Raw genomic sequence first — 22,865 nt, forward strand, 5'->3', positions numbered from 1 at the left:
TTTTACCTTAACGGGATCAATTAGAATTGGTTGGAATAATGAATTACAATCCACATTGTCATTATGTCGATGGTATAATATGCATGTTTCAGAATAAAATGGTTTCAAAAGATTGAATACGTTCATAGACATTTATTTTGCATATGTTTTGCCGTTCCGTTACCTGCACTTTTACAAATCGCTTATTTTTTATCTTCCTCCAACAACTTGCTACTATCTGCTATTACAATTAGTAATCAACAGACACAAAGTTATTTGGCGCGTACGCCGTACATGACACTTAGCACGTTATCGTTCATAGATTTGTCGTAATAACTTTATCACTCGCAGTGCGGTCGTCCACCATGTCGCTCGTCGTGGGCCTGTTCAGTTTTGTCATAATTTTGTTTATTTATGGCTTAAAAACCAAAGACCCTAAACCGATCCTTGGTATCTACGCGGTTGAAGGAAAGTGGTATTATTTAAAATATGCTCTTTTCGCCTGCTTATATTACTTCAGAAAGGTAAGATTTTTAATTACAAATTAATGATAGTAATGATTACTTTTCGGTATGTGTGATAGTGTTCATAGATAGTAGCTGTTGTTTTTTTTATTTACGTTTTTAATTACTTTTTTACTGGCTTCATTATGTCTTGTAATTAACTTTGGTAATGTCCAAGTTGTTAATTAAATGCTGAAATTTTGATTGGGCTAGTTCTACTTAGTTTAACTAATACTGTTTTCAGTTGTTGATTTTGTTTTTGTTAACTTATAATTAACTTCGTTAGGTACCTAAATTTATTTAAAAACTTGACTTAGCGTCTTCCGTATAAAAATGCTAAACGAAAATGCTTTTAGTAAGGAATCTAAGCATAGATCCGACAGTGGCTGTAATTTTTAACAAAAAATACAGATTGTTTCGTTTTACCTAAGCTCGCAGCTTTCGCGTTTATGCCGTTGCGCCGCCGATTTATGACATTTTTCACTGAGCTCTAACTGAGCTTACTGACCAATTATTAGGGTTTCTCTTTTTTGTAATAATTTTATTAGTTTGCGTGTTCCAAATACATAATATTAAGCCAACATTGTTTTTATGACTTGCGATGTTTTCAAGGCAAAGGACAAATAGTTAAAATAATATTTTTACCTCATTTTATTTATTTAAATACTAACACATCGATTTATTATTTGCTTGACAACATTAAACATTTATTTAGTCATTATCCACAGTTATCTAATATCTAATTTGTAGTGTAATCACCAAATTACATAAAATATATTTTTATCTATGACTAATTAAAAATATGCTTAATTATAATTGCTACCCGGAACCCGGTTTTAGTAATTGTTTTGATAATATTGAACTGGTATAAATTGACAAAATTAACCCGCCATGCTTGTTTCGAAATTAGACATCGTTAATTTCTGATACATTTTTTAATTTCTCTTTCCACACTCCTTTATACGTGTATGTATACAAATAAAATTAGATTTTTAAACTCGCTGGATTTGCCAGGATTGCCACCTCACAATCTTCAATTAAAGGTTGGATCGGTGGTTATAATGTTGCGAAATATCAACCAACCGCGTCTTTGCAACGGTACACGGTTAGCGATAAAAAAATTACTAAACAATGTGATAGAAGCAACTATACTCAAAGGAAAGTATGAAGGAGAAGATGTTCTCATACCGCGCATCCCAATGATTCCGACTGATGTGCCATTTGAGTTTAAACGACTACAGTTTCCAGTGCGGCTTGCTTTTGCTATGACTATAAACAAGTCCCAGGGGCAATCATTAAGTGTTTGTGGTATTAATCTAGAAAACCCATGTTTCTCACATGGTCAATTGTATGTTGCCTGTTCCTGTTGGAAAACCATCAGATTTGTTTATCTATGCGCCAGGTAATCAAACAAAAAACATCGTATACCACAAAGCACTACAATGATAATAATAATAATTATGATTCACATGATTAACAATAAAGCGATTGCTTACTTTTAAATCCTTATATAATTATGTTGTATTTAATTATTTTTTATTCACAACGCCCTATCACCAGGGTGAAGGTTCTGTTCAGGAGATTTTTTTTAAATACGTAGGCAAAAAAACTGCCACATTACAAATCTTTTTGACAGGACGAAGTCTGTCGGGTCAGCTAGTATACAAATAAAATTTGATTTTAAGTAGAAACGCACTCCTCCGTTTGTGCCCAAATAAAAACAATATGCAGTTCATTTAGGTAGGTATAGGAAAAGTGAAACTTGCGTGGTCAAGCACAGAGAAACTGTAGGACACAAGTTTCAAATAGAAGCTGAATGATTGATTGTGTTCTCTTCCTGTTACAAAGATACAAGCACAGATAATATACATACTCGTATTTGCGGTCACAAATATGCAATACTTATTTTTATATTTTATAAGATTAACTAATTATCACGTCTGTCTGCAGGTGTGTTAATCCGATACAGCTGGTATCATTGATAAGTATTGTGATAACAACATTGTAATTTTTATTGTACATCATAAAAATCAAAGGATTTTGTTTTTGACAGCATGTACGACAACGCAACAGTAACACAATGCAATACTGTTGTGGGTTAGATCCCCTCGCAGTACCGATATTTCAATCCATAACGTTTGAATAATGTAATCTAAGATCCAGCTGTTATTAAAGATTCGAATAAGGCTTTTTTTTAAATACGGGAGATTTATAGAACATAGTTTTGTTACCAAAATTTACTTAAACTAACTTCGAAAGCACGACTAAGGCGCGATCAATTGTTTTTTTGTTTTATCAGCCTGATGGCATTCTCTTACAAGAAATTTCCCTATATCAGACGACCACGATTACTCTTTCCTCTAAAATTATATTGACATCTTATTATGCTTGTCAGTATTCGAGCAAGAACTCGGCAGCAGGCACCGATGGCAACGCTGGACAGGGGGTTAAGGCGATCGCTGATGTCTCCGCCATGGACCGAGCACAGCCACTCAGCGATGATGCCAAGGTGTGTACTGCAAGACAAACAATTATGCAGGATTTTAAAGCAATAAGAACCCGTTACTGTCGTCTCGGATCTTCTCGCGTAATGGAATGCCATGAGTCTATCAAGCCGGACTAACGGAACTTGGAAATTTTGCACTCCTTCAAGAACCATATTAAGAACTCTTAGGCATGCAAGGTTTCCCATCTCTATTACCTATGTCACATTCAAAGTGGTTATTAAGTATGTTTAATGCACACTTATCACCAAAACACTTTTAAAACCCTCGCACAGCTGCTCCCATTCACCTCCAACGTAGCTGGTCCAGTGTGAGGGGTTGGGTCTTACTTTACTGTATTACGATACTGTTGCAGGCTTTCGACGCGGTGTTCTTCATATCATCGAAGACGGAAGTTGACAAAGGCGTGTACGTGATCGCCGGCTGCGAGCGAAGACCACTGGGCATGTGCAACGGACTCTTCTATATTGGGGTAAGAAAACCATACACGAATTTCAGCATAGTTTAATGTCTAGTATTAAAAATATTGATTTCGATACAAAAAGTACACTCCTGGGGTGTCATTCATCAGAGTCGTTTGTTTGTTAAATTGTTTTTAAAGATGCCTGATACAGCCTACGATTTCCCAGATAAAGCCATTTGGGGAGAATAGTAAGGGTAGAGTAGCCTGAAGTTGAGATGTAACCGGTTTTCATCCTCTATGTGGCGGCTCAAGTCTAACGCAATTCAATAGGCAATATTATTTGTAGTAATTCTAAAGTTCCCATAAACTTGCGCTCTAATCTCTCGTCTCATCAGCTTCCCGGCAAAGGTCTGTTATGCAGTAAGAAGATACCCGACACGGTGCTGTTCGGAGCTCAGATCGGTGAGTTTGGAGCCGAGGGCATCAAGATCACGCCCGTCGTTCCCATGGCCAAGTGGACCGTGTCGTACAAGGGGCAGATGTGGTGAGTAACCCTTTGCTACATTATGATATTCGAGCTATAAAACCTTGTCAAAAGTCTTTAAGCGACTTGCACAAAAACTAGTGCTACTATTAAAAAGTCCCTAACCCGGGCCGCACTTGGCCAGCGTGGTGGACTCAAAGCCCTTGCCCAGCAGTGGGACAGTAATGGGTTACATTTATTATTTTATTATTTACTATAAAAAAAAAATCTAACTCAATACTGTCTCAGCGCTAGATGAGGATCTCCTGATAATAGGGGCTAGGCCTAGAGTCCACAACGTTAGCTATGTGCGAGTTAGGCATCCATTCAAGAACTGTTTTAAGGAACTCTATGTCATGTAGAGTGTAATCACGATGTTTTTCTTCACCATTAGAACAAGCGATAATTTTTTAACACACCCATGACTTTAAACACGAATCTTGTGACTTAGACCGACTGGCACTATAACCAAACAATATAATATACTAATATACCTGGTCTCCGACTCTAGGTATCAGAACGATCCGGACAAGATGGTAGACGTGGACTTCTTCGGCGAATGGAACGCGACCAGCAAGCCCTTCGACTTCGACACCGACCTGCACCCTCCCGCCGTCATCAGGTCCATCGCCAAGGAGAAGTGGAGCAGGGAGTACTTCCAGGGACTCAAGACGTAAGGACAAGCATTATATCTAATACACTTCGTATAATCTCTCGCAACTAGGGGGCTTAAGAAAAAGTATTGTACTATTTCGATATTTTAATTGCATGTAGTTAACCCGAACGCCTTTAACTATTAAACCCTTTAACTATAAAAATAATACGCAGACTATTGTTTTACAAAATTACAGATACGTATTTGGTATCTCACATACATTTTTAGATTTTTGGCATCGACACACACATAATAGTACGCTTATTTTAAATGTAAATTGACATAAACGTCTTAATACCGTGAAGGTTTGGTGAAGTTTCGTACAAAGTAAACATTTGAAAATGTTGCTTGTTTTTACATTGGTATTTTATTTTTCAGAGCCCACCAGTCACACTATGAGCAGTTCGGCACCTTGAAATGTAAATTCAAGATCGAAAACGAGTCCTTCGAGTACACACTACCTTCCTTCAGAGATCATAGCTTTGGTGAGACATCGTTCTTTTGATAATATCGTTTCTCCCAAAGAACCTTGTTGGACGTTATTCTTCCAAACATTCTCTTCTAAGCAGATCTTGCTTAGTTTGGCGTCTTTATTGACATTAATAAATGTCACTGAAAAACAAACTTATGTACTTACTTAAAGCGAGCTGTATTTTTTTTTTATTTGGCGCTGAAATTGATATCACTTTTCGATGTCAAAACGCTGTTTTCGTCAACTAAAAAACCTATTCAAAGTTAAGTTTATTAAAGTCAAAAACAAAAATTAAAAGTAATTTTTGGTTTATTATAGACCAATTTCTAATTATCTTAATATCATAATTTCAGGCCACAAACGCGATTGGACATTAATGCACCGGTACGCCTTCCACCACATCTTCCTGGAGAACGGCAGCAGCATCAGTGTTGGAGTCATTTGTCAACCATCCACGGCTTCCAAGTAAGTGGTTATACCTATGTACCTACTTATTTTAAACATACACGACGTAGGTATGTTATACCTGAAGGAGTAGGTAGAAGTATACCTGAAGGTATGGCTGGTATTAATCCCATGTAATGTGCGATAAACTACTTATATTATTATGAAACATAAATACACTGGTTCCAGTATATAAATGAATCACGTAGGACTATAGTTTGTTTCTATGTTATCAGATGTTTTCCTTCCGATTATCCGGAATGCAATACATTTTTCATAATACTTATTTATCCTCAGTGTTGCTAAACAAAATAGGGATACAACAATTCGAATATTTCCTTAGTTGACTGTCCCTAAACATTTCCTTCACACAAAATGGTAGCAAAATAAAAACAATATTCGGAAAATAATTGAATACTTTAACTGCACGTTTGGCGCAGTGGTTTAAGCGGTCACCTCGCCGCAACAACCGTAGCGCCGCGTGTGGTGGGTTCGAATCCCACCCGGGACAAATCTTTGTGTGATGAGCACGAGTATTTGTTCTGAGCCAGGATGTTAATTTATCTATATAAGTATGTATTTAGAAGTATATAAGTATTATGTTTATCAGTTATTTGGTTACCATAGTACAAGCTCTGCTTAGTTTGGAATCAAATGACCGTGTGTGAATTGTCCCAAAATATTTATATTTATTTATATTTATATTTATAAAAATATTTTATAAAATATTTATATTTATATTTATACTTAAATATTTTAAACGATACTAAGTATTATATACGTACCTATAATAATATTGCTATTTATTTACAGTTTCGAAGTAGGTCAGATAGCGTTACCAAACGGCGAGGTGTTGGCAGTCAAGTCAGTGGATATGAAGCTGTATCAACACGGAGAAAACGGCATCGCGCCTCGAGACTATGCCTTCACCTTCGTCGCTGGTGACCAGGAGTATCATGTTCAGGTAACTAGTTATAATAGGGGTTATAAGTGCAGATAACAGGTGAAAGCAACGGCAAGTATGGGTTTGTGACTGATTTCAAAGACAACTGCTACCGTCGCGGCAGATACCGTTTGCGGTTTAAAGTCATCTGGGGTCAGCAGTTCTCTGCGGTCTGCAGCTCTCTGCGGTCTGCAGTTCTCTGCGGTCTTCAAATGTCTACGCATCTTTAAACAGCGTGAACATTGTCAACCCTACGTCGAAACATGCTTTTGGTCGATGACAGACGGTTGACGTGGTCATGGGTTCGATTCCCATGCTATACAAATATTAATTGTTAATTAGAATTTAAAGATTCCTATTTACCATACCTATATGCAAAAATTGCAAGATAAAATTAAGCTAGAATATACACATTTTTATTTCCAGGTGTTAGTGGAATACGAGTCCATCCACTACGTATCATCAGACTGGGACGCGCGCATGTGCGAGCGCTTCTGCAAGTTCATCGTGAACAGCGTCCCGGGGCGGGGAGTATCCGAGTTCCACTACAGACACAAGGACGGAAGACCAGAGTCTGCCGCCAAGACCGACCCCGAGTGGTACCGCAAAATGTGCCATAAGATTTAAACTAATTCTACAATACTGTCGGTAGATGGCGCTGTTAAAGAATTTTATCGAAGGTGTAGAATGTTTGTGGAAATACTCTGATATATCTTTACGTTATTTTATGACTTCTAATTTACACATAAGTGAATCAAGGCTAGGTTATTTGAGTCAACCTAATAAATAGTAGCCACACATTATAAATTCAAGACCCTGTTAAAGTAAGGTACAAAACAATCTGAATCCTTCTTTAAATGACTCTTTTTAGAAAAATAGCAGAAGACATTGATTACTATAGTAATCAATAAAACTAGTAATACCTATAGAGGTACGTTTCGGTGATTAGTTGCTGTCAAACGGTACCTATGATAACGATATGACGATAGTTCAGATAAAGATATTATTTTAGTATAAGTACCTACTTTTAAAATATTTAACTTGATTCATGTCATTGTCTCCGACTGAACTTCATAATTTACCGTAATATTATTCATTTTATACTTTAATAAATAAAACCTTATTTATTTTGACTAACGGTTTGTTTTATTCCATCACAAATATCTCTTAAAATTCTGACTACACCTAATCGTTGTTAAAACTTTCTGGAACAATATGAAGCAACGAAATAGGGTTAAGTGGATCCTGATTCACATTTCCTCACACACGACCTTACTTTCAAACAAAAGTAGACCCCTTACTCAATCAATTATAGGACACTTAATAAAATAAATACTAAATTTGACCATGACAAAGTAACCACGACCAACTTCCACACGATTTTCAACATCATTACCAAATACATTACCCGTTTTATTTGGCTTTAAATTACTCTTGTTGGTATGTAGTCGTCAATGGATAAAATTCTGGTCGTATTGTGGCTTGTTCCCGACCTTGATTGGGCAGGGAACGGTCCTTATGTCCAATTATGTCGCTAATCGAATTGACTGACCACGGCGAATGGGATAATTGCACACGCGCATCCCAATTTATCTACATGCAGGGATTTAAATCTAGAATCTTTTGTGTGCTGATTTTATCGTTGGGATAAGAATAGTTCTGTGTTGCGGCTGATTTTATAGATCCTGTGTGAGCTTGAATGGAATGACAGATGCTGTTTAACGATTTTGAGACTTACCTATGTATGTAGGTTTAAAATTTAATGTCATAAGCATGGTTATGCCAATATTTCTGAAATTAAAATTATGTAGAAAGTAGGATCTATCAGGTGGGAAAATTAAGTGTGAAAAGACATGATTGAGTGTAAAGTTCCGAATACGACATCTTCGGATCTCACTATCATATGGAATAAAGCATGTAAAAGAGGTAGAAAAAAACCCCGGTCCCCGATAGTACTTACTACCTAAAAAGCTAAAAATTCATGTTATAAAATTCTTTTGCTATATTGTAAAGTGGCTCGGAAGTTTGTCAGAGATTGACAAGCCTTTGCAATTCGTTTATTACAACAGTAAATCTTCTGAAGAGGTTCCGGAATCTCATGTTTGTATTATTATTATTCTCTATAGACTACAGGCATTTCCACCTGTGTGCAAAAACCTACCAGTTTCTCTTGAAGGTTTTACCTTCAGTAAAATTCCTCAGAAATTGTCAAATCTTAATATCTATAAAGTACTGGTTTGTGTTAGAATTATAAATGCAATGATAGATAATTTGAACATCAGCCTGTATTCGCGGCAGTGTTTAGGGTCTCGTAAATAGTAGGTATGAGAGTTACCTCGCGCACTCCCACAGTCACAATAGGTGCCGTGAATCGACTGGACTATGGCGGTCTACCATCTCTGAAATATACCTACCGATTAATAAGAACAAAGGTAAGATTTTATTAAATAAGGGTAATTAAATGTTGTAATAAATAATTATAATAGAAACTGAAAAAATAGTAATGATTTTACATGACATCATTATTCAAATGAGTAATTTTGGCCTACTAATGGGCCACTTCTGGGTTCAAGTCTTCTCTCGGAATAAAAGAGGAGTTGAGAATTGACTCCACTACGTTGCTGTTGCTGCTCAGGTGTGGGCTGTGGACTTAGTTTTGCGTTATTATTACAGAAATTTAAGTATGAGCCTCATCAGAGCTGTTTTTTATTTTTATTTTTATCATGCTGTTAGCAGTCACTTCGGTCAGTCCTATGTCTCAAACCACCTTAAGACTTGTAAAAATAGCATACTAATCTTATTTAACCACTAAGGCAATTTTTAAATACCATCTGAAGAAAAGGGTCATGAGGTGGCCACATCGAAGCTAGCGTAATTCAAGAATTGATTGGTCATTAAATTATCGATTAAAATAAATAGTTTTTGCCATTTTACAGTAGGTACGGTACCCTCGTCCAGGTTTTGTCAACTTTTCAGCATGGATTTCGACGCGATTCTCGAGGACGTGGGCACATTCGGCCGTTACCAAAAGCTGGTGATATACCTGGTGCTGCTGCCTGCTGTCATACCGTGTGGCTTCCACGCGTACGCGCAGCTCTTCATGGCAGCCAGTGTCGAGCACTGGTGCAGAGTGCCCGAGCTTGATATTATCTCTGATGTCAATCTGGTGAAGAATATAAGGTAACTAACTTTATGCTTCACGAAAAATGTCTTTTTCCTTTACAATAAAGACAACTCCCGCACTAAGAATTGCTTTTGTGTTGTAGAGACTTATACAAACATACAAACAACGGACACAAAGCACAACCAGGCCCGAAACAATAATATTATTTGTGGATTGCACAAATAATTGCTCCGGGTGGGAATCTAACCCACGACCGTCTGACGCAGTGGTATCGGCGTGGCAACCTGAACCACTGCGCCACTTGTCCATTTTCTTTTAACGGCCGTGGTCTCCTTTTGTTTCTCGAGTTTGGTGATGAGATACTCTGCATTTGAACTTCGAAATGACGCAGCTGCTTAACATATGCGAGGGACTAAATACTGCTGAGATTCCAAAAATAGTTTGGCAGTTACAGGAATTACCTCCGTTAAACAAATAACATATTTACCTTGTTTTATTTAGATTTACATAAGTCTCTCGGTTCCAGCATCCCTATGGAGTTGAAGAATGGAGTCCTGCAGTACTCCGAATGCACGATGTACAAACTGAACTACAGCGAAATAGCCAAGAACTACAGGAGTGTGGATGATGCCGCGCTCGGAGACCCTACAGCAGAAATAATTCCCTGCTCTAATGGGTGGAATTTTAACAGGAATGTGTATAAGAGTACTGTGGTTACTGAGGTAAATACATGATGAGGGAAATAGCCTATAAAATTATTTTGTGATATTTTATTGATAGAACAGGATTTTTGTGCAAATACTCAAGACGGTACTTGCACTTTGCTGCAAAGAATCGAAGCAAAAACATAATATACACTAAGTCTGACCCCCCGTTAGGCTGGCAGGTTTCTTGAGCTGCATGTGCTCTGTAGAGGAGTCCTTAGACTTGCATACCCTTTTTGGCTATTGTCGACCTTGTTAAGAATTCAAATTTACGTCCTATGTTTACATATCATGAAAAAAAATCTAAACATTTTTGTTAAGTATATACAGTTCTTAACAATTTTTGTTCACAGTGGAGCCTGGTCTGCAACAAAGACTTTCTCCCAACCCTCGGTCTGGTCCTCCTCGCAGTAGGCGGCATCATCGGCAACTACATCTTCGGCTACCTTCAGGACACCTTCGGGAGAAAGCCCTCGTTCTTCATCTACCTCTTCATTGAGTGTATCTTCGGAGTTGCGACAGCGTTCGCACAGAATTACGTGATTTGGATCATTTATAGAATCGGTGTGGGGTTCACTGTACCTGCTATTATGACTACACCTTATGTTTTAGGTAAGTAGTCTGCAATATCGAGTAGGTACCTAATTGATAAAATTAGTTTTACGGACCCGTATAATATATAAAGCGGAAAAGGCTCAGGACAAGCATGGCGTTAAATCATAACGTTATTTAAAGTCTTCGTGCCTAAATGTTAGCGAACGAATAAGATGTTTGAATCGATTTAACAAAATTAAATAACGTCTTTTGGGTGTCAAACAAGGGCTGATTTTTGGTCTCTTCACTCGAACGAAGCATATTTACGTATGAGAATTCACAATGTTAACTTTGTCAATTAATCATTGTGTCTTTGTCTCGAACAGCGATAGAGCTAGTGGGTCCGAAGTGCAGAACTCTCTGTACAATACTCTCAAACATCGCGTATTCTACCGGCCTGATTCTGCTCGCGGGCGTGTTCTACCTGGTGCGAGACTGGCGACATCTAGCGCTCGCTACCACGCTGCCTTTTGTCTGCTTCTTTTTGTATCTGTGGCCGATGCCTGAAAGTCCACGGTGGCTGCTAGCGAGAGGACAGTTTGAGAAAGCTGAAGTTATTTTGAGGAATATGGCTAGGTAAGACAAAATATAAAATAGCTACAGCTTACTGTTGGTTTCTATCTATAGACTATCCGATAGATAAATAAGATATTATATCAAATTGAAATGTCTTCCGAAATTCTACGTGTATAATATATGAATACAGCTGTAATTTTAGTATTTAAACTGGTAGAGGATTATGGAGATCTAACTTTTCGTCTTTTTTTCAGGATAAATGGCAAATCCTTACCGGCCAACTACATGGTACAACTTCACCGCAAATACGAAACTGACAAATTGAATCAGGACATTGAAAAAGCGAAGTCTAGGAAATATGGCATCCTGGATTTGTTTAGAACACCAAACCTGAGGAAAAAGACTATCATTATAACTTTTATTTGGTTTACAAATACCAGTGTTTATGTGGGACTGTCTTATTACGCGCCAGTTTTGGGTGGAGATGAGTTTTTAAATTTCTTTTTGGCGGGTATCGTGGAGTTGCCAACTTATTTATTCTTGTGGCCGTCGATGGAAAGACTGGGAAGAAGGTGGACGCTATGTATGAGCATGGTCGTTGGTGGAGTAGCGTGTTTGACCACGTTTTTGGTGCAACACGGTAAGTTCCTAACTATATCTACTAAGTACGAAATTATTTCATTAGCTGGACATCGCTAAATGCAAGATAATATTCTTGGAAACGCAAGACGACATTTGTCTTCCTTCTTATGAAATGAGAAACAATACTAACTATACCTATGGATTAAAAAAAACTTTAAAGCTTAATTGAAGGTATTCCTAATTTTCTTTTTCACAGAAACCTATGTCACCCTAGCATTATACTGTGTTGGCAAAATGGGGATATCATCATCATTCGTCGTGCTACCGCTGATGGCGTCTGAATTATATCCCACTGTTGTCAGGGGTCTTGGGATGAGTTTGAGCTCTGTACTGGGAATGCTTGGACCTATTTTCATTCCGCTTGTTAATTATTTAGTAAGTCAGAAAAATATTTTGGTAATTGTTATTATTATACCTACTCTAGAAGCAGTATTTTCTAATGTTTTTCTTATTACAGGGGTCCGATATAATGGTATTGCCTTTAATAATTATGGGAGCATTGCTCGTCGCCGGAGGTATTGCCAGCTTACTCTTACCAGAAACCCTCAACCAACATCTTCCCCAAACATTAGAAGATGGCGAAAAAATGGGATTAGATACAGACTTCTGTTGCAGTCCTCCTGTTAGAGAAACTAAAACTAATACCAAGACAGATGCAAAGGAAACGAACGCTGAACAAAATATTTGCAACTCGTGCAATGCTCTGTGTTCGTGCCAAATGGTGAATGTTTCTCTAGGGGATAATATTGCTGCCGTAATTGAAAAAGATAATGAGAAAGTTGATTTCATTTTAGTTAAGTAATGAAATGTACCTAAACTCTGTTTAATGTTGCGTAGTAAGTAAATGATTAAAACTTTGTAGATTTTTTTGTTATTTATCAACCTATATTATAAACCTCCTCAATATAAAGCCAAATTTAATAACGAATCAGGATTGAACATATCTTATTAGCAGTAACTGCATAACTATATTAAAAATATATAATTCTATATAGTAGGAAATATTACTAAAATGCTTTGCTGAAAAACTACGTGCTCAATATTTGAACCATAACCAATGACATTGAAACGTATTGAAGTAAAATATTACTAAATATCTTGTCTATGTCGCTATCAGCTGTCACTTGTATTTCTATTTTATGTGCGGCTTTTGGAAATAATTATTTATTCCTTGATGAAATAAACAAAAATATTTAATATTGAATTATGGCTTTATCATTCTTACGTAGTAATGTAGTCGCTAGAAATGTAAAAAGGCAACTTTACCAAAACAAACGCAATGCTGGATACGTAGTGCTGTAAGTTATCATTGATTTTTGTTTCTTTATCTTTTAAATACAATATTATTACAGAATTAATCTGTTTATTCAATTAAAACGGGATCGTCTTCTTCTCAACTTCGTTACCTGTAGGTTTCATGGTTTTAGTTTGTTGTAAATAAAAATAGTAGCAGCTCCATAAAATTTAATCTGTTTTGGGTTAGGACATGAAGAAACGCCTTAATTTACGTAATATTGAAGTTTATTAGACGATTTACTTACTTGTAACTATTTTCATGCTTTATTTTCATTATTGTCATATTGTTTTTATTTGAGCTCACAAAAATAACCTAAATATAGTCGCAAAAATATTGTGTAATAACGCAGCTCTTTATTACAGAATACCAGAAATAGGTGAAGATGCAGAAAATACTTTACTCTCAGACAATGGATTGCCAGAATTCAATGATATTACTATAGAGAAGTGCATTGCAACCATAAGCAAACAGAGTTTGGAATATGAAAATGGAGTGAGACAGATAGAACACTCGTCAGTTGAGAGCAAGAATGCTTTTGCTGATGTATTCAAGCCTTTGGAGAAGCTGGACAGTCAACTAGAGTTAACATGGGGGATGGCAAAGACTCTATACTTAGGAAATAGCTCCCTCATGCCTACAAAGTCATACATCCAGCTACATGAGAGAGCACACAAGGCTAGAGCAACCAAATTCAACAGTATCCCTATCTTCCAAGCTGCTGTCACTGAAAAGAACCGCCTGAAGAAACTTTCAGATGAAGAAGAGAGACTCCTAAACAAGTATATTCTTGAAGGCAAACTAAACGGTTTAGATGTCAAAGGAATTAAACGAGAGAGACTTAACAACATTCTCAATGGCTTACAGAAAGAAAGACAAGTTTTTAGAGACAAAGTTAATATTGCAAATAAGGTGTTCACAAGCACTATTAAAGACAGAAACTTGATTAGGGAGTTCCCTCCCAGTCTGATCAAAGATATGGCAATGGGTGTAGACCCTGATAAAGGACCATGGAAAGTTACTCTGCAACCTCACATCTATGAGCCATTCATGCAGTACTGTCCTGACAGAGATATGCGTTGGAACTCATGGCAGGCTCATGTACAAAGATGTTCAGGCTATGTGAACAAGGAAATTGAAACTGCCACAAATCTGGAGAATATTAGGAGTCTGCGAAGGGAACAAGCAACAATATTGGGCTATGAGACTTATGCTGACATGAGCATGGAGACCAAAATGGCAGGATCAGTTGAAAATGTTAATAACATCTTGGATAGTTTACTAGAGAGTGCAAGATCTATGCAAGATGCAGAAATTGAGTTGCTACAAAGGTATGCGCTAGAAAGAGGTTTTGATGCCAAATTGGAACATTGGGACATTCCATACTGGCAGAGGAAGCAAAAATGGTCATTGTATGGCTTTGATGAAGACAAGATTCGAGAGTACTTCCCTCTGCCAAGAGTTATTAACAGCCTCTTCAACTTGTGCAGCACACTGTTTAATATACAAATAGTTGAGAAGACCGGAGCACACACTTGGCACAAAGATGTTAAATTTTACGATATTTACGATGAGTCTGGAAACAAACCCATTGCTAACTTCTATCTCGATCCTTACGCACGACAGGATGAAAAAATACGCATTTATGATGATGCTGGGTGGCATATTGCAATCCGTAATAAGTGCACATCAACCGGTACTACTCCTCTATCAGCTTTGATATTCAATTTCCAAACACCAGCAGATGGGAAACCATCCTTACTGACTTTCAGTGAAGTTGCCATATTGTTCCAAAGGTTTGGCCACTCTCTGCGCCATTTATTAACCAAAGCCAATTATTCTGAAGTTGCTGGATTGTCTAATGTAGAATGGGATGCCGCTGAAGTATGTGGTCAAGTTATGACACACTGGTTGTACGACCCTCACACAATCAGGGCTGTGAGTGGCCACTACAATACTGAAGAACCTTTGTCCGATGACATTGTAAAGAATCTGCAGAACATTAGAGGTCACATGTCTGGTTACAACTTGTGTAAGGAATTATATCTATCCAAACTTGATTTAGAACTGCACTCGAAGAAGGCTTTCTGGAGAGATATTGTGAGGGAAATGTGGCCAAAGTACCATGCGTTACCTTTCGACAAATATGACTCACATCCTCTTTCATTCACTAAGATATTCTCTGAGGAGTGGGGAGCGGCGTATTACTGCCGCTTGTGGTCTAGGATGATCGCTGCTGATATTTATAGTGCATTTGAAGAAGCTAGACTTGGTGACAAGGATGTTCTGACTGTAGGCAAGAGGTATAGGGATACATTCTTGGCTGTTGGAGGCAGCTGCCATCCCAGTGAGGTGTTCAGAAGGTTCCGTGGCAGAGATCCGTCCCCACATGCTCTACTCAAAAATCTTGGATTGCCCAAACAACCTGCTAAGATAACAGAAGAGTAAATGCATTCAATTAATGTATTATAATATTATTCCTATTATTATAAAGTTTCTGTTGTGATATTTTGTATTTTCTATTGCCCATTGTGAGTAGTAGCACCATGTTATTGTAGTTTAATAATTTTAGGTTTCATTAGACAAATGTATAAAATTAAAATTAATAAAACTAGTTTTCAAAAAATTGGTAATGTTTTAATATTATGCAATGAACTAAATAATTATGAACATACTAAACATAACTTTGCTTATGAAATATCAGGTATTTCGAAAACAAAACGTTAAAAAATAAATAGCTTAGGACATCAACATAAATAATAAGACAATATTGCACTGTGACCAAACTGAACAGACATCATTTGCAGCTTCAAAAAGGAGAGACGATTTCATTTTAGTATAAATTTTAGAACTCGCAAGCCAAACATAAAATACGTTAGTTGTAAATTAATACCAAACACAATTTCAAAGTCCTCAGTCAGAATCAGGATTCTGTTCCCAAGCCCTCTCCATATCATAAATATCCTTCTTGATATTCTCGTCATCCGGCAACAGTTTAGCGGCTGCTTTCATTTCATCGATCGCTTTGTTCAGATGTCCAAGTCTGGCTAAAGCGGCCGCGCGTCGAGCTATACATTTAGCGCGACTACGTCGATTGCTCTCGCATGGAGGCCTCATCAGGTCTAGGGCCGTAGAGCAATCTTGGACCTGGAGACAGGTAGTTGGTGTAGTAATTGTACACGTAGATGAATGGATAACATAACACTGAATCAATGGTCATTATAGCTAAAATCAGTGATATAGAATCGTACATGACATGAAAATTTCCGCTCCTCAGTGGTTCGAATTCACAAAGTCTAGGGACTCGTATGCATCCCACCTACACAATACGCTCAGTCCAAGTGTTTGTCCAACCTTTCACGTGTGGAGAGGAAGCTTTGATCGACCATGAGTTTAGACTAGATGTGGGACTGGAAGCATTTAATACTTACACACTTATTAAAATTGCCAAGAGCGAAATGTGTAGCGGATCTGTTGGCGAACAAGCTCGGTAGCTTGTCAGAGAGCGTAATGCCGTGGCTGTAGGCACTGACGGCGCCTAGGAAATTGCCGCTGCGAAAGAACTCGTCGCCTTTGGCTTTGCACCACTCGGGATCCTGCTCCTCGGGCCGAAGGTCTTCGGATACGAAACCTGAACAAATATGGAACATTCATTGTATTCTTTTAGTACGCCAGGCGAATCAATGGAGATATTTACCTACCCTTAAACCATACTCATAAAATTCCAGTTCAATCGACAGGAATAATAATACTCTAATAAGAAACTGTGGATCAACTCTATTAAGTTCGTTTTACTTGTTCAGACTTGATAAATCTACTAAATCGCCTTCTAGGTACCGGTCTACTCGAGTAAACTACAAACGAAAAATGTTGAGCGAAAAATAAAGTAGGTTTTAGGAAAGAAAAATGGCAGATGTAGCAATGATAGTCAAAGAAACTTACCAGTTGCCCTTCTTGCTAACGTTATATTCTTCAACCAAGCCTGTTCCTCTCGCTCTTGCGACTCTCTGCTCGGCGTCGGGAACGTTCTTGGCGTATGAGTGATCTCCAAGTCCATCCTCTGTCTTAACCTTGGTAAAACTCTCTTCTCAACTTGTTGCTTCTTATTTTCCACAAATTCTGACTTGACTGGCGTTTTGACTGGTTTCCTTGGAGTCTGAGGTCGATTAGCTTTCTTTGGTGTGACTGCAGGAGCCGCTGTCTTTTCTATTTGAATATCAACTTTTTCTTTTTTCTCTGTAAGATTATTTTTGTTTTTATCATCTTCCTCGTCATCGGATGGAGGTAGCTCAGTTATTTGTACGCCGTTCTGCGTAGGACGTGAAACTATAGCCAATTTATCTTTTACTTCGTCTGCGTTAACTCTCCATTCTTCCAATGCGTCCATGGCTTCTTTTCGTGCATTATCGCGCCTAGAGTCCATCAACACATGCTGTTTATTGTCTATGTCCATAGCTTGCTGCACCGTAAACCTTTCCAGCTGACTCTTCTTTATTCTTTTATCTTCTGACTCCTGCTTCGCTTCTTCCTGACATTTCTCTATGACCTCTTGCCTCACTTTCATTTTCTCTTCTTTACTCAACTCCTTTTCTAAACTATTCCATTCAATCTCCTCTCTTTTCAATAAATCTAATAATATCATGTCTTCTTTGACCAAACACTTGCTGTTTTTTATATCTACGTCGTGTGATAAAAATACTTCGAAAAGGAAAGGACTAAAATGTGCTTTGATGTATTTATCAGTAGGAAAAAGATCGACTTTCTCATGATTAACTGGGTTTAGCGGGATTCTTACGTGCACCACGTTACTTGATTGAGACCACGTATAGTCTTTTACTAGTATAGGCATTTTGGAAGAATCAAAACACTTTCGCGACTAAATCAAGTTATTATTTATGTCAGAATAACAATATTTTCGTTGCTATAGCAACGCGCTCAATTTAAAAAGCGCGCCATTGCGTATCGTTACACGCAGAGGGCGATCAAAACAACATATATTATTTATAGTTTGGTTGCTCATTCACACATATTTAGTAGTTTATCTGACCTCAATAGACACGCCGGTAGATACACGACCGTGATTTGTGCATTTAAACGAAAACAAATAAAGACTACTAGCATTACATAAATTGTTTTAAAGTAAATAAATTTGAAGTAAATATAGATAGCTTTGTTTTTGTTTTGTTAAGTGATAGTGATAAGAAGATATCATTTATTTAGTTACAAGGTTGTTGGGAGAACAAGTTTAGTTGCTCGTTTGATTAGCCGCTGCGAACAACACGATGACTGCAAAAGTGCAAACTGGTTAGTGTTTTTGACATTACATTACCTTTAATTTTATTCCTATTTATATAGTCTATAACATTTATTAAACCAATATTAATCTGTTTGCGATAATAATTATACAGTTTAATTATTTTAAGTTTAATCAATGATAATATATAAATAAAATTCTGTTATACTGCATGTTTTTTAATTATTGATTGAAGTCTAGTTCATGTTGAAGACGCCGGCAGCTAGAGGACGTGTCTTTAGCAATTGCTAATGTAGAAAAGATTTAGTTACCTTCCTAGTTTTCTGAATAAAATCGTAGGATATGAAATTATGAGACTTAGAAATTGTTAATCTCAAAGAACTTGTGTTAGTGTATCATAAAACTTGGCTAGTAAACCTAATTAAATATGCATAAAGTAATCGGGTAACTACGCCCGGTCAAATTTGCCACACGGGAATATTAATGTAAAAATTACGCGGTCATATTTTGTATACCTTCGGTTAGGTATAAATTTATAAAAATCGTTTGTTTTACAGTCTTGGGGGACGTAAGTCCATCGGTCCTAGGCCGGACTCTTACCCACGAGCATCTAGCCATGGACTTCTCTCACTTCTACTCGGACCCTCCAACGCAGTTGGCGGACAAGTTCAAGCGGTTGCCGTACACGTTGGACATGATTGGATACATTCGGCAGTATCCTTACAGTTCGCCTTATAATCTACTGTTTGATGATACAGATGCGAATTCTGCTGTTCTTGATGATCTGATTGCTTATAAGAAGTTTGGCGGAGGTATGTAATAGCCACTAGACTGGTATATTTAATGGTAAAGTACTTACAACTTAGGACTTTATGGTTTAGAAAGATGTTTTTTTTACGGGTACTTTTAGTGAGGATGAGATTTTTCTGACAGCCGTTTGATAAAGTACGTTAACGTTATCGGTTTCTTGAGATAGGTAAATTCATGATGACGGAGAAATAACTAGGTACCTAGTACCTACTTCAAAAGATTATTTAACTTACCTACGTTAAAAAATTTCCTTTTTTCTTTGAACTGAAATTCGAGGTCGTAGATTCCCTTTCCCCAATGAAAGAAATCAATGTGGGATCTTTAACATAATAACCTGGTACTTAGTTTTGTATGTAATTCGTTGTCCTTCTTTGATAAATATCTTTGGACTTGAATACGACCATCAGATTCTGATTCCAAACTAAACAGATCTTGTATCCATTCTGGTAAAAACTATCATACAAGAATGATTCTCAATGAGTTTTTTTTACAATGAAGGCAAACTCTTCTTTCTTCTAGGCACTATAGCAGAAAACACAACAGAAGGCATCAAGCGTAACGTGAACAGATACAAGTATCTATCAGAACAAAGCGGAGTGCACATCGTAGCCGGCACAGGACACTACATAGCCGATACACAGGAACTGACGTGGCTGAAGCAGTCCACAGAAGATATCTACAATCATATGTTGAAGGAAGTGACGGAAGGATGTGTTGAAGGTCCAGGGATTAAAGCTGGGTTTTTGGGAGAGATTGCTAGCGTATGGCCGCTTAGAGGTAGGTCCTGGTTTTTGTAGTGGTGCAATGCACTTTTGCATGGATCAAATCTGGTATGTGACTGGTAGAAAAATCTCTGGTCTGTTTCAAAAAGTCGACTAGCCGTCGGTTATGTTCCCGTTAGCTAGATGCATTGTACAAATTCCGTGTAGTAGTAAGGATCTAAGGTACAAGAGAAAAATGTATTATCCGGCTAATGGAGTATAGTAGACACCGAGAGTTGGGTTCGAATCCCACCCCTTGCACTACCTTTCAATCGACATGGATCCATTGTGAAGAATTGAAACAAGCATTACCACTGAAGGCGTAAGGTGGAAAAATATTTCTGTTTTAGTCAATGGCAATATATTTTTCATAGCAAAAAGATTACACCTAAAAGTTTTCAAGATCCATCTTTTATCAATTTGTATGTTCTATCTGGCTCACGTTCTTTTCTTTTCCCGTTATATCACAGATTTCGAACGTAAAGCAATCATCGCGGCGGGTGAACTGCAGCCTCAACTGAAGTGTGGAGTGAGCTTCCACCCGCACAGGATCCCGGACTCACCGTTCGAGATCATACGTCTTTATCTCGAGGCTGGCGGCTCTAAAGACAAGGTCGTCATGTCGCATTTAGATCGTAAGTAGAAAATATCAGATCTTTGTGAACTCTCCTGTTTAGTATTTCCACTGCCGAAGATTGGTATGCGAAAGAATAGGCAAAAGTCTTAACAATTACTTATTCCATCTATGTGACAGTGTAACTTGATAATTCAGAGCCTTTGCATCAACTCATAGTCATGGTCTAGGACCGGAAAGTTTCATGTCTTTTCATATTTATTTGTTGATGTTACTGAAAAATTCGTTATTAGCTGATCTCCTGGGCATGGAATTCTGTGGTTTTCAAAGGTTCCAGGGTCCAGCCCTACATGACTTTAGACTGATCGAATGTATATCGATAGTAGCTATTCCGTAAGGCAGAGTGAAGACTGTTCCTCAGTTAATGCATTTTATTTGTCGCCTTGCAAAAAATTGGTTGCTGTTGTAAAATATGTGTGACTTTTATCCTGAAGTCAAATTGACTACCTACAAAACTCTATTTCATTTCTAGGTACACTTCTACAAGACGACAAACTATTAGAATTCGCGGAACTCGGCACGTACTGTCAGTTCGATCTGTTCGGCTGCGAAGTGTCGTACTACCAGCTGAGTGTACCGACCGACATGCCGAGCGATGCGCAGCGGATGGACAAAATAGCCCTGCTGGTGAACGACGGCAGAGACGACAAGATACTGATGTCCCATGATATACATACGAAACATAGACTGGTGAGTAGTAGTAAAAATATAAATATGGTGCCAACTTTGAAATAGTTCGTATAGGTACGCAAAGGACTCCTGCAATTGCCTAGCAAAGTGGACTTCGTGCCTAACTCCACCCTTATTCTGGGAGAAGATCCTAGACTAGTATTAGGACAATTGGCCTTTTTTATGCGTAAAGATGAAGATCGCAAGGAAGGCATACAACTAGATGGTCGGAAGATATCGCGAAATGTGTAGGACTGCAATGGATTAAACAAGTGCAGGACCGAAAAAGATGGCGTACTGAGAGAAAGGCCTATACTCAGCAGTGAATGGAAGAGTATATTTGTAGTGAGGAAAACCATAAAGCATTTCAAAATTCAATCTTCACTTAAGTTTTCAAAAATATCTTTAGCTTCTGTTCAAGATAATAGGTACATTTATAGCAACAAAATTAGGAAAGTACTAAACAAGGAAAATTTTATTGAAAATACTTGTGTACATCTGTTGTTCTGTTATCAGTTATCTTATATCACATTTTATAATGCCCCTGGCGTCTCAACCAGATCGCACCGGTTTCTTATCATTACAAACATTGTGATTGAATTTCATGTTTGAGCAGAAGCAAATTTTGCTTTGTGATAATAAGTACCGTCGCAAGCTCTAAATAATTACATAAGCGACTGCCTTCTTAAAAAAATTCTACGACCGTAATTTTTGCTTCAACATTATTAAAATTATTATAAACTAGAGGCCGCCCTTCGTTCGCGTGGAAACCCTTCCCGTGTAAATCCCGATCCCTCGGGAAGTTCGGTATAAAAAGTAGACCAAATTTCATCGTAATTAGTTCAGTAGTTTTTGCGTGAAAGAGTAACAAACATCTATACTTACATACATACTCACAAACTTTCGCATTTATAATATTAGTAGGATTAGTGTATTGAGCAAAATTATTGCATACTACTTTGGTATTGTAGGATCATTTTTTTTTTAATTACAGATTCGTTACGGCGGCCACGGGTATTCCCACATCATAAACAATGTGTTGCCAAAGATGAAAACTATTAAAGGAATATCGCAAGAAGTCATAGACAAAATTACCATCGAGAACCCCGCAAGATGGTTGGAGATTAAGAATTAAATCGATGGGTTTATGGTGTATAATATTATGCCGATATTAAGATATTATTATGAAAAAACATAATTAAAATAGGAATCTTTTTACCTAAACTGCAGTATTTATTATTTGAAACATCAAGTTCAAACAGTGTCACGACCCATCTAATAGAAAAATTAATAGTAAGGGATAATTTTTGAGCGGGGTGTGTGACGGATAACATTAACCAATAACTTTTATTTTAACCTATTCATGTATAAAAACAACTGCCAATATTGAGTCTTAGATAAGGTTACCGATACTTATTCAAAAGTAATACTGGCCAT

The 22,865-nt window shown here is 37.4% G+C and overlaps 5 protein-coding genes across 9 annotated transcripts; 4 read left to right on the top strand and 1 right to left on the bottom strand.

Annotated features, from left to right (window-relative positions):
• The first annotated feature begins 303 nt into the window (after positions 1–303).
• LOC142978520 (uncharacterized) lies at positions 304–7,543 on the top strand. Its single transcript, XM_076123000.1, has 9 exons — positions 304–503; positions 2,878–2,991; positions 3,342–3,458; positions 3,785–3,933; positions 4,424–4,585; positions 4,946–5,052; positions 5,393–5,504; positions 6,297–6,447; positions 6,853–7,543. Exons 1-9 carry the CDS (start codon positions 345–347, stop codon positions 7,051–7,053), a joined length of 1,272 nt encoding a protein of 423 aa, XP_075979115.1. The 5' UTR covers positions 304–344; the 3' UTR covers positions 7,054–7,543.
• Positions 7,544–8,768: 1,225 nt separating this feature from the next.
• Positions 8,769–12,867, top strand: Balat (Beta-alanine transporter). Of its 4 annotated transcripts, none has more exons than XM_076122721.1 (8): positions 8,769–8,858; positions 9,403–9,606; positions 10,077–10,272; positions 10,608–10,866; positions 11,175–11,424; positions 11,619–12,004; positions 12,203–12,381; positions 12,464–12,867. In XM_076122721.1, exons 2-8 carry the CDS (start codon positions 9,404–9,406, stop codon positions 12,806–12,808), a joined length of 1,818 nt encoding a protein of 605 aa, XP_075978836.1. In that variant the 5' UTR covers positions 8,769–8,858; position 9,403; the 3' UTR covers positions 12,809–12,867. The 4 variants fall into 4 exon arrangements, with proteins under 4 accessions (XP_075978836.1, XP_075978835.1, XP_075978837.1 ...); XM_076122720.1 differs by having other exon boundaries at positions 8,771–8,858; positions 9,363–9,606; XM_076122722.1 differs by having other exon boundaries at positions 8,778–8,858; positions 9,385–9,606.
• A 242-nt stretch (positions 12,868–13,109) lies between these two features.
• On the top strand, positions 13,110–15,808 carry LOC142978528 (uncharacterized). The gene is made up of 2 exons (XM_076123008.1): positions 13,110–13,304; positions 13,666–15,808. Exons 1-2 carry the CDS (start codon positions 13,213–13,215, stop codon positions 15,746–15,748), a joined length of 2,175 nt encoding a protein of 724 aa, XP_075979123.1. The 5' UTR covers positions 13,110–13,212; the 3' UTR covers positions 15,749–15,808.
• A 113-nt stretch (positions 15,809–15,921) lies between these two features.
• Positions 15,922–18,199, bottom strand: LOC142978529 (dynein axonemal assembly factor 4-like). 2 transcript variants are annotated; one of them, XM_076123009.1, is made up of 3 exons: positions 17,243–18,199; positions 16,732–16,931; positions 15,922–16,447 (listed from the first exon to the last, which is right to left on the bottom strand). In XM_076123009.1, the coding sequence occupies exons 1-3, from the start codon at positions 18,147–18,149 to the stop codon at positions 16,214–16,216; spliced, it is 1,341 nt and encodes a 446-aa protein (XP_075979124.1). In that variant the 5' UTR covers positions 18,150–18,199; the 3' UTR covers positions 15,922–16,213. The 2 variants fall into 2 exon arrangements, 1 of the variants encoding a protein (XP_075979124.1); XR_012959766.1 differs by lacking the exons at positions 16,732–16,931; positions 17,243–18,199 and adding an exon at positions 16,552–16,725 and having other exon boundaries at positions 16,307–16,447.
• Positions 18,200–18,326: 127 nt separating this feature from the next.
• On the top strand, positions 18,327–22,835 carry LOC142978531 (phosphotriesterase-related protein). Its single transcript, XM_076123011.1, has 6 exons — positions 18,327–18,604; positions 19,112–19,366; positions 19,884–20,141; positions 20,596–20,760; positions 21,232–21,449; positions 22,423–22,835. Exons 1-6 carry the CDS (start codon positions 18,583–18,585, stop codon positions 22,561–22,563), a joined length of 1,059 nt encoding a protein of 352 aa, XP_075979126.1. The 5' UTR covers positions 18,327–18,582; the 3' UTR covers positions 22,564–22,835.
• Positions 22,836–22,865: the final 30 nt, after the last annotated feature.

This window comes from Anticarsia gemmatalis, chromosome 14 (genome assembly GCF_050436995.1).
Source record: "Anticarsia gemmatalis isolate Benzon Research Colony breed Stoneville strain chromosome 14, ilAntGemm2 primary, whole genome shotgun sequence".
Taxonomy (NCBI): Eukaryota; Metazoa; Arthropoda; class Insecta; order Lepidoptera; family Erebidae; genus Anticarsia; species Anticarsia gemmatalis.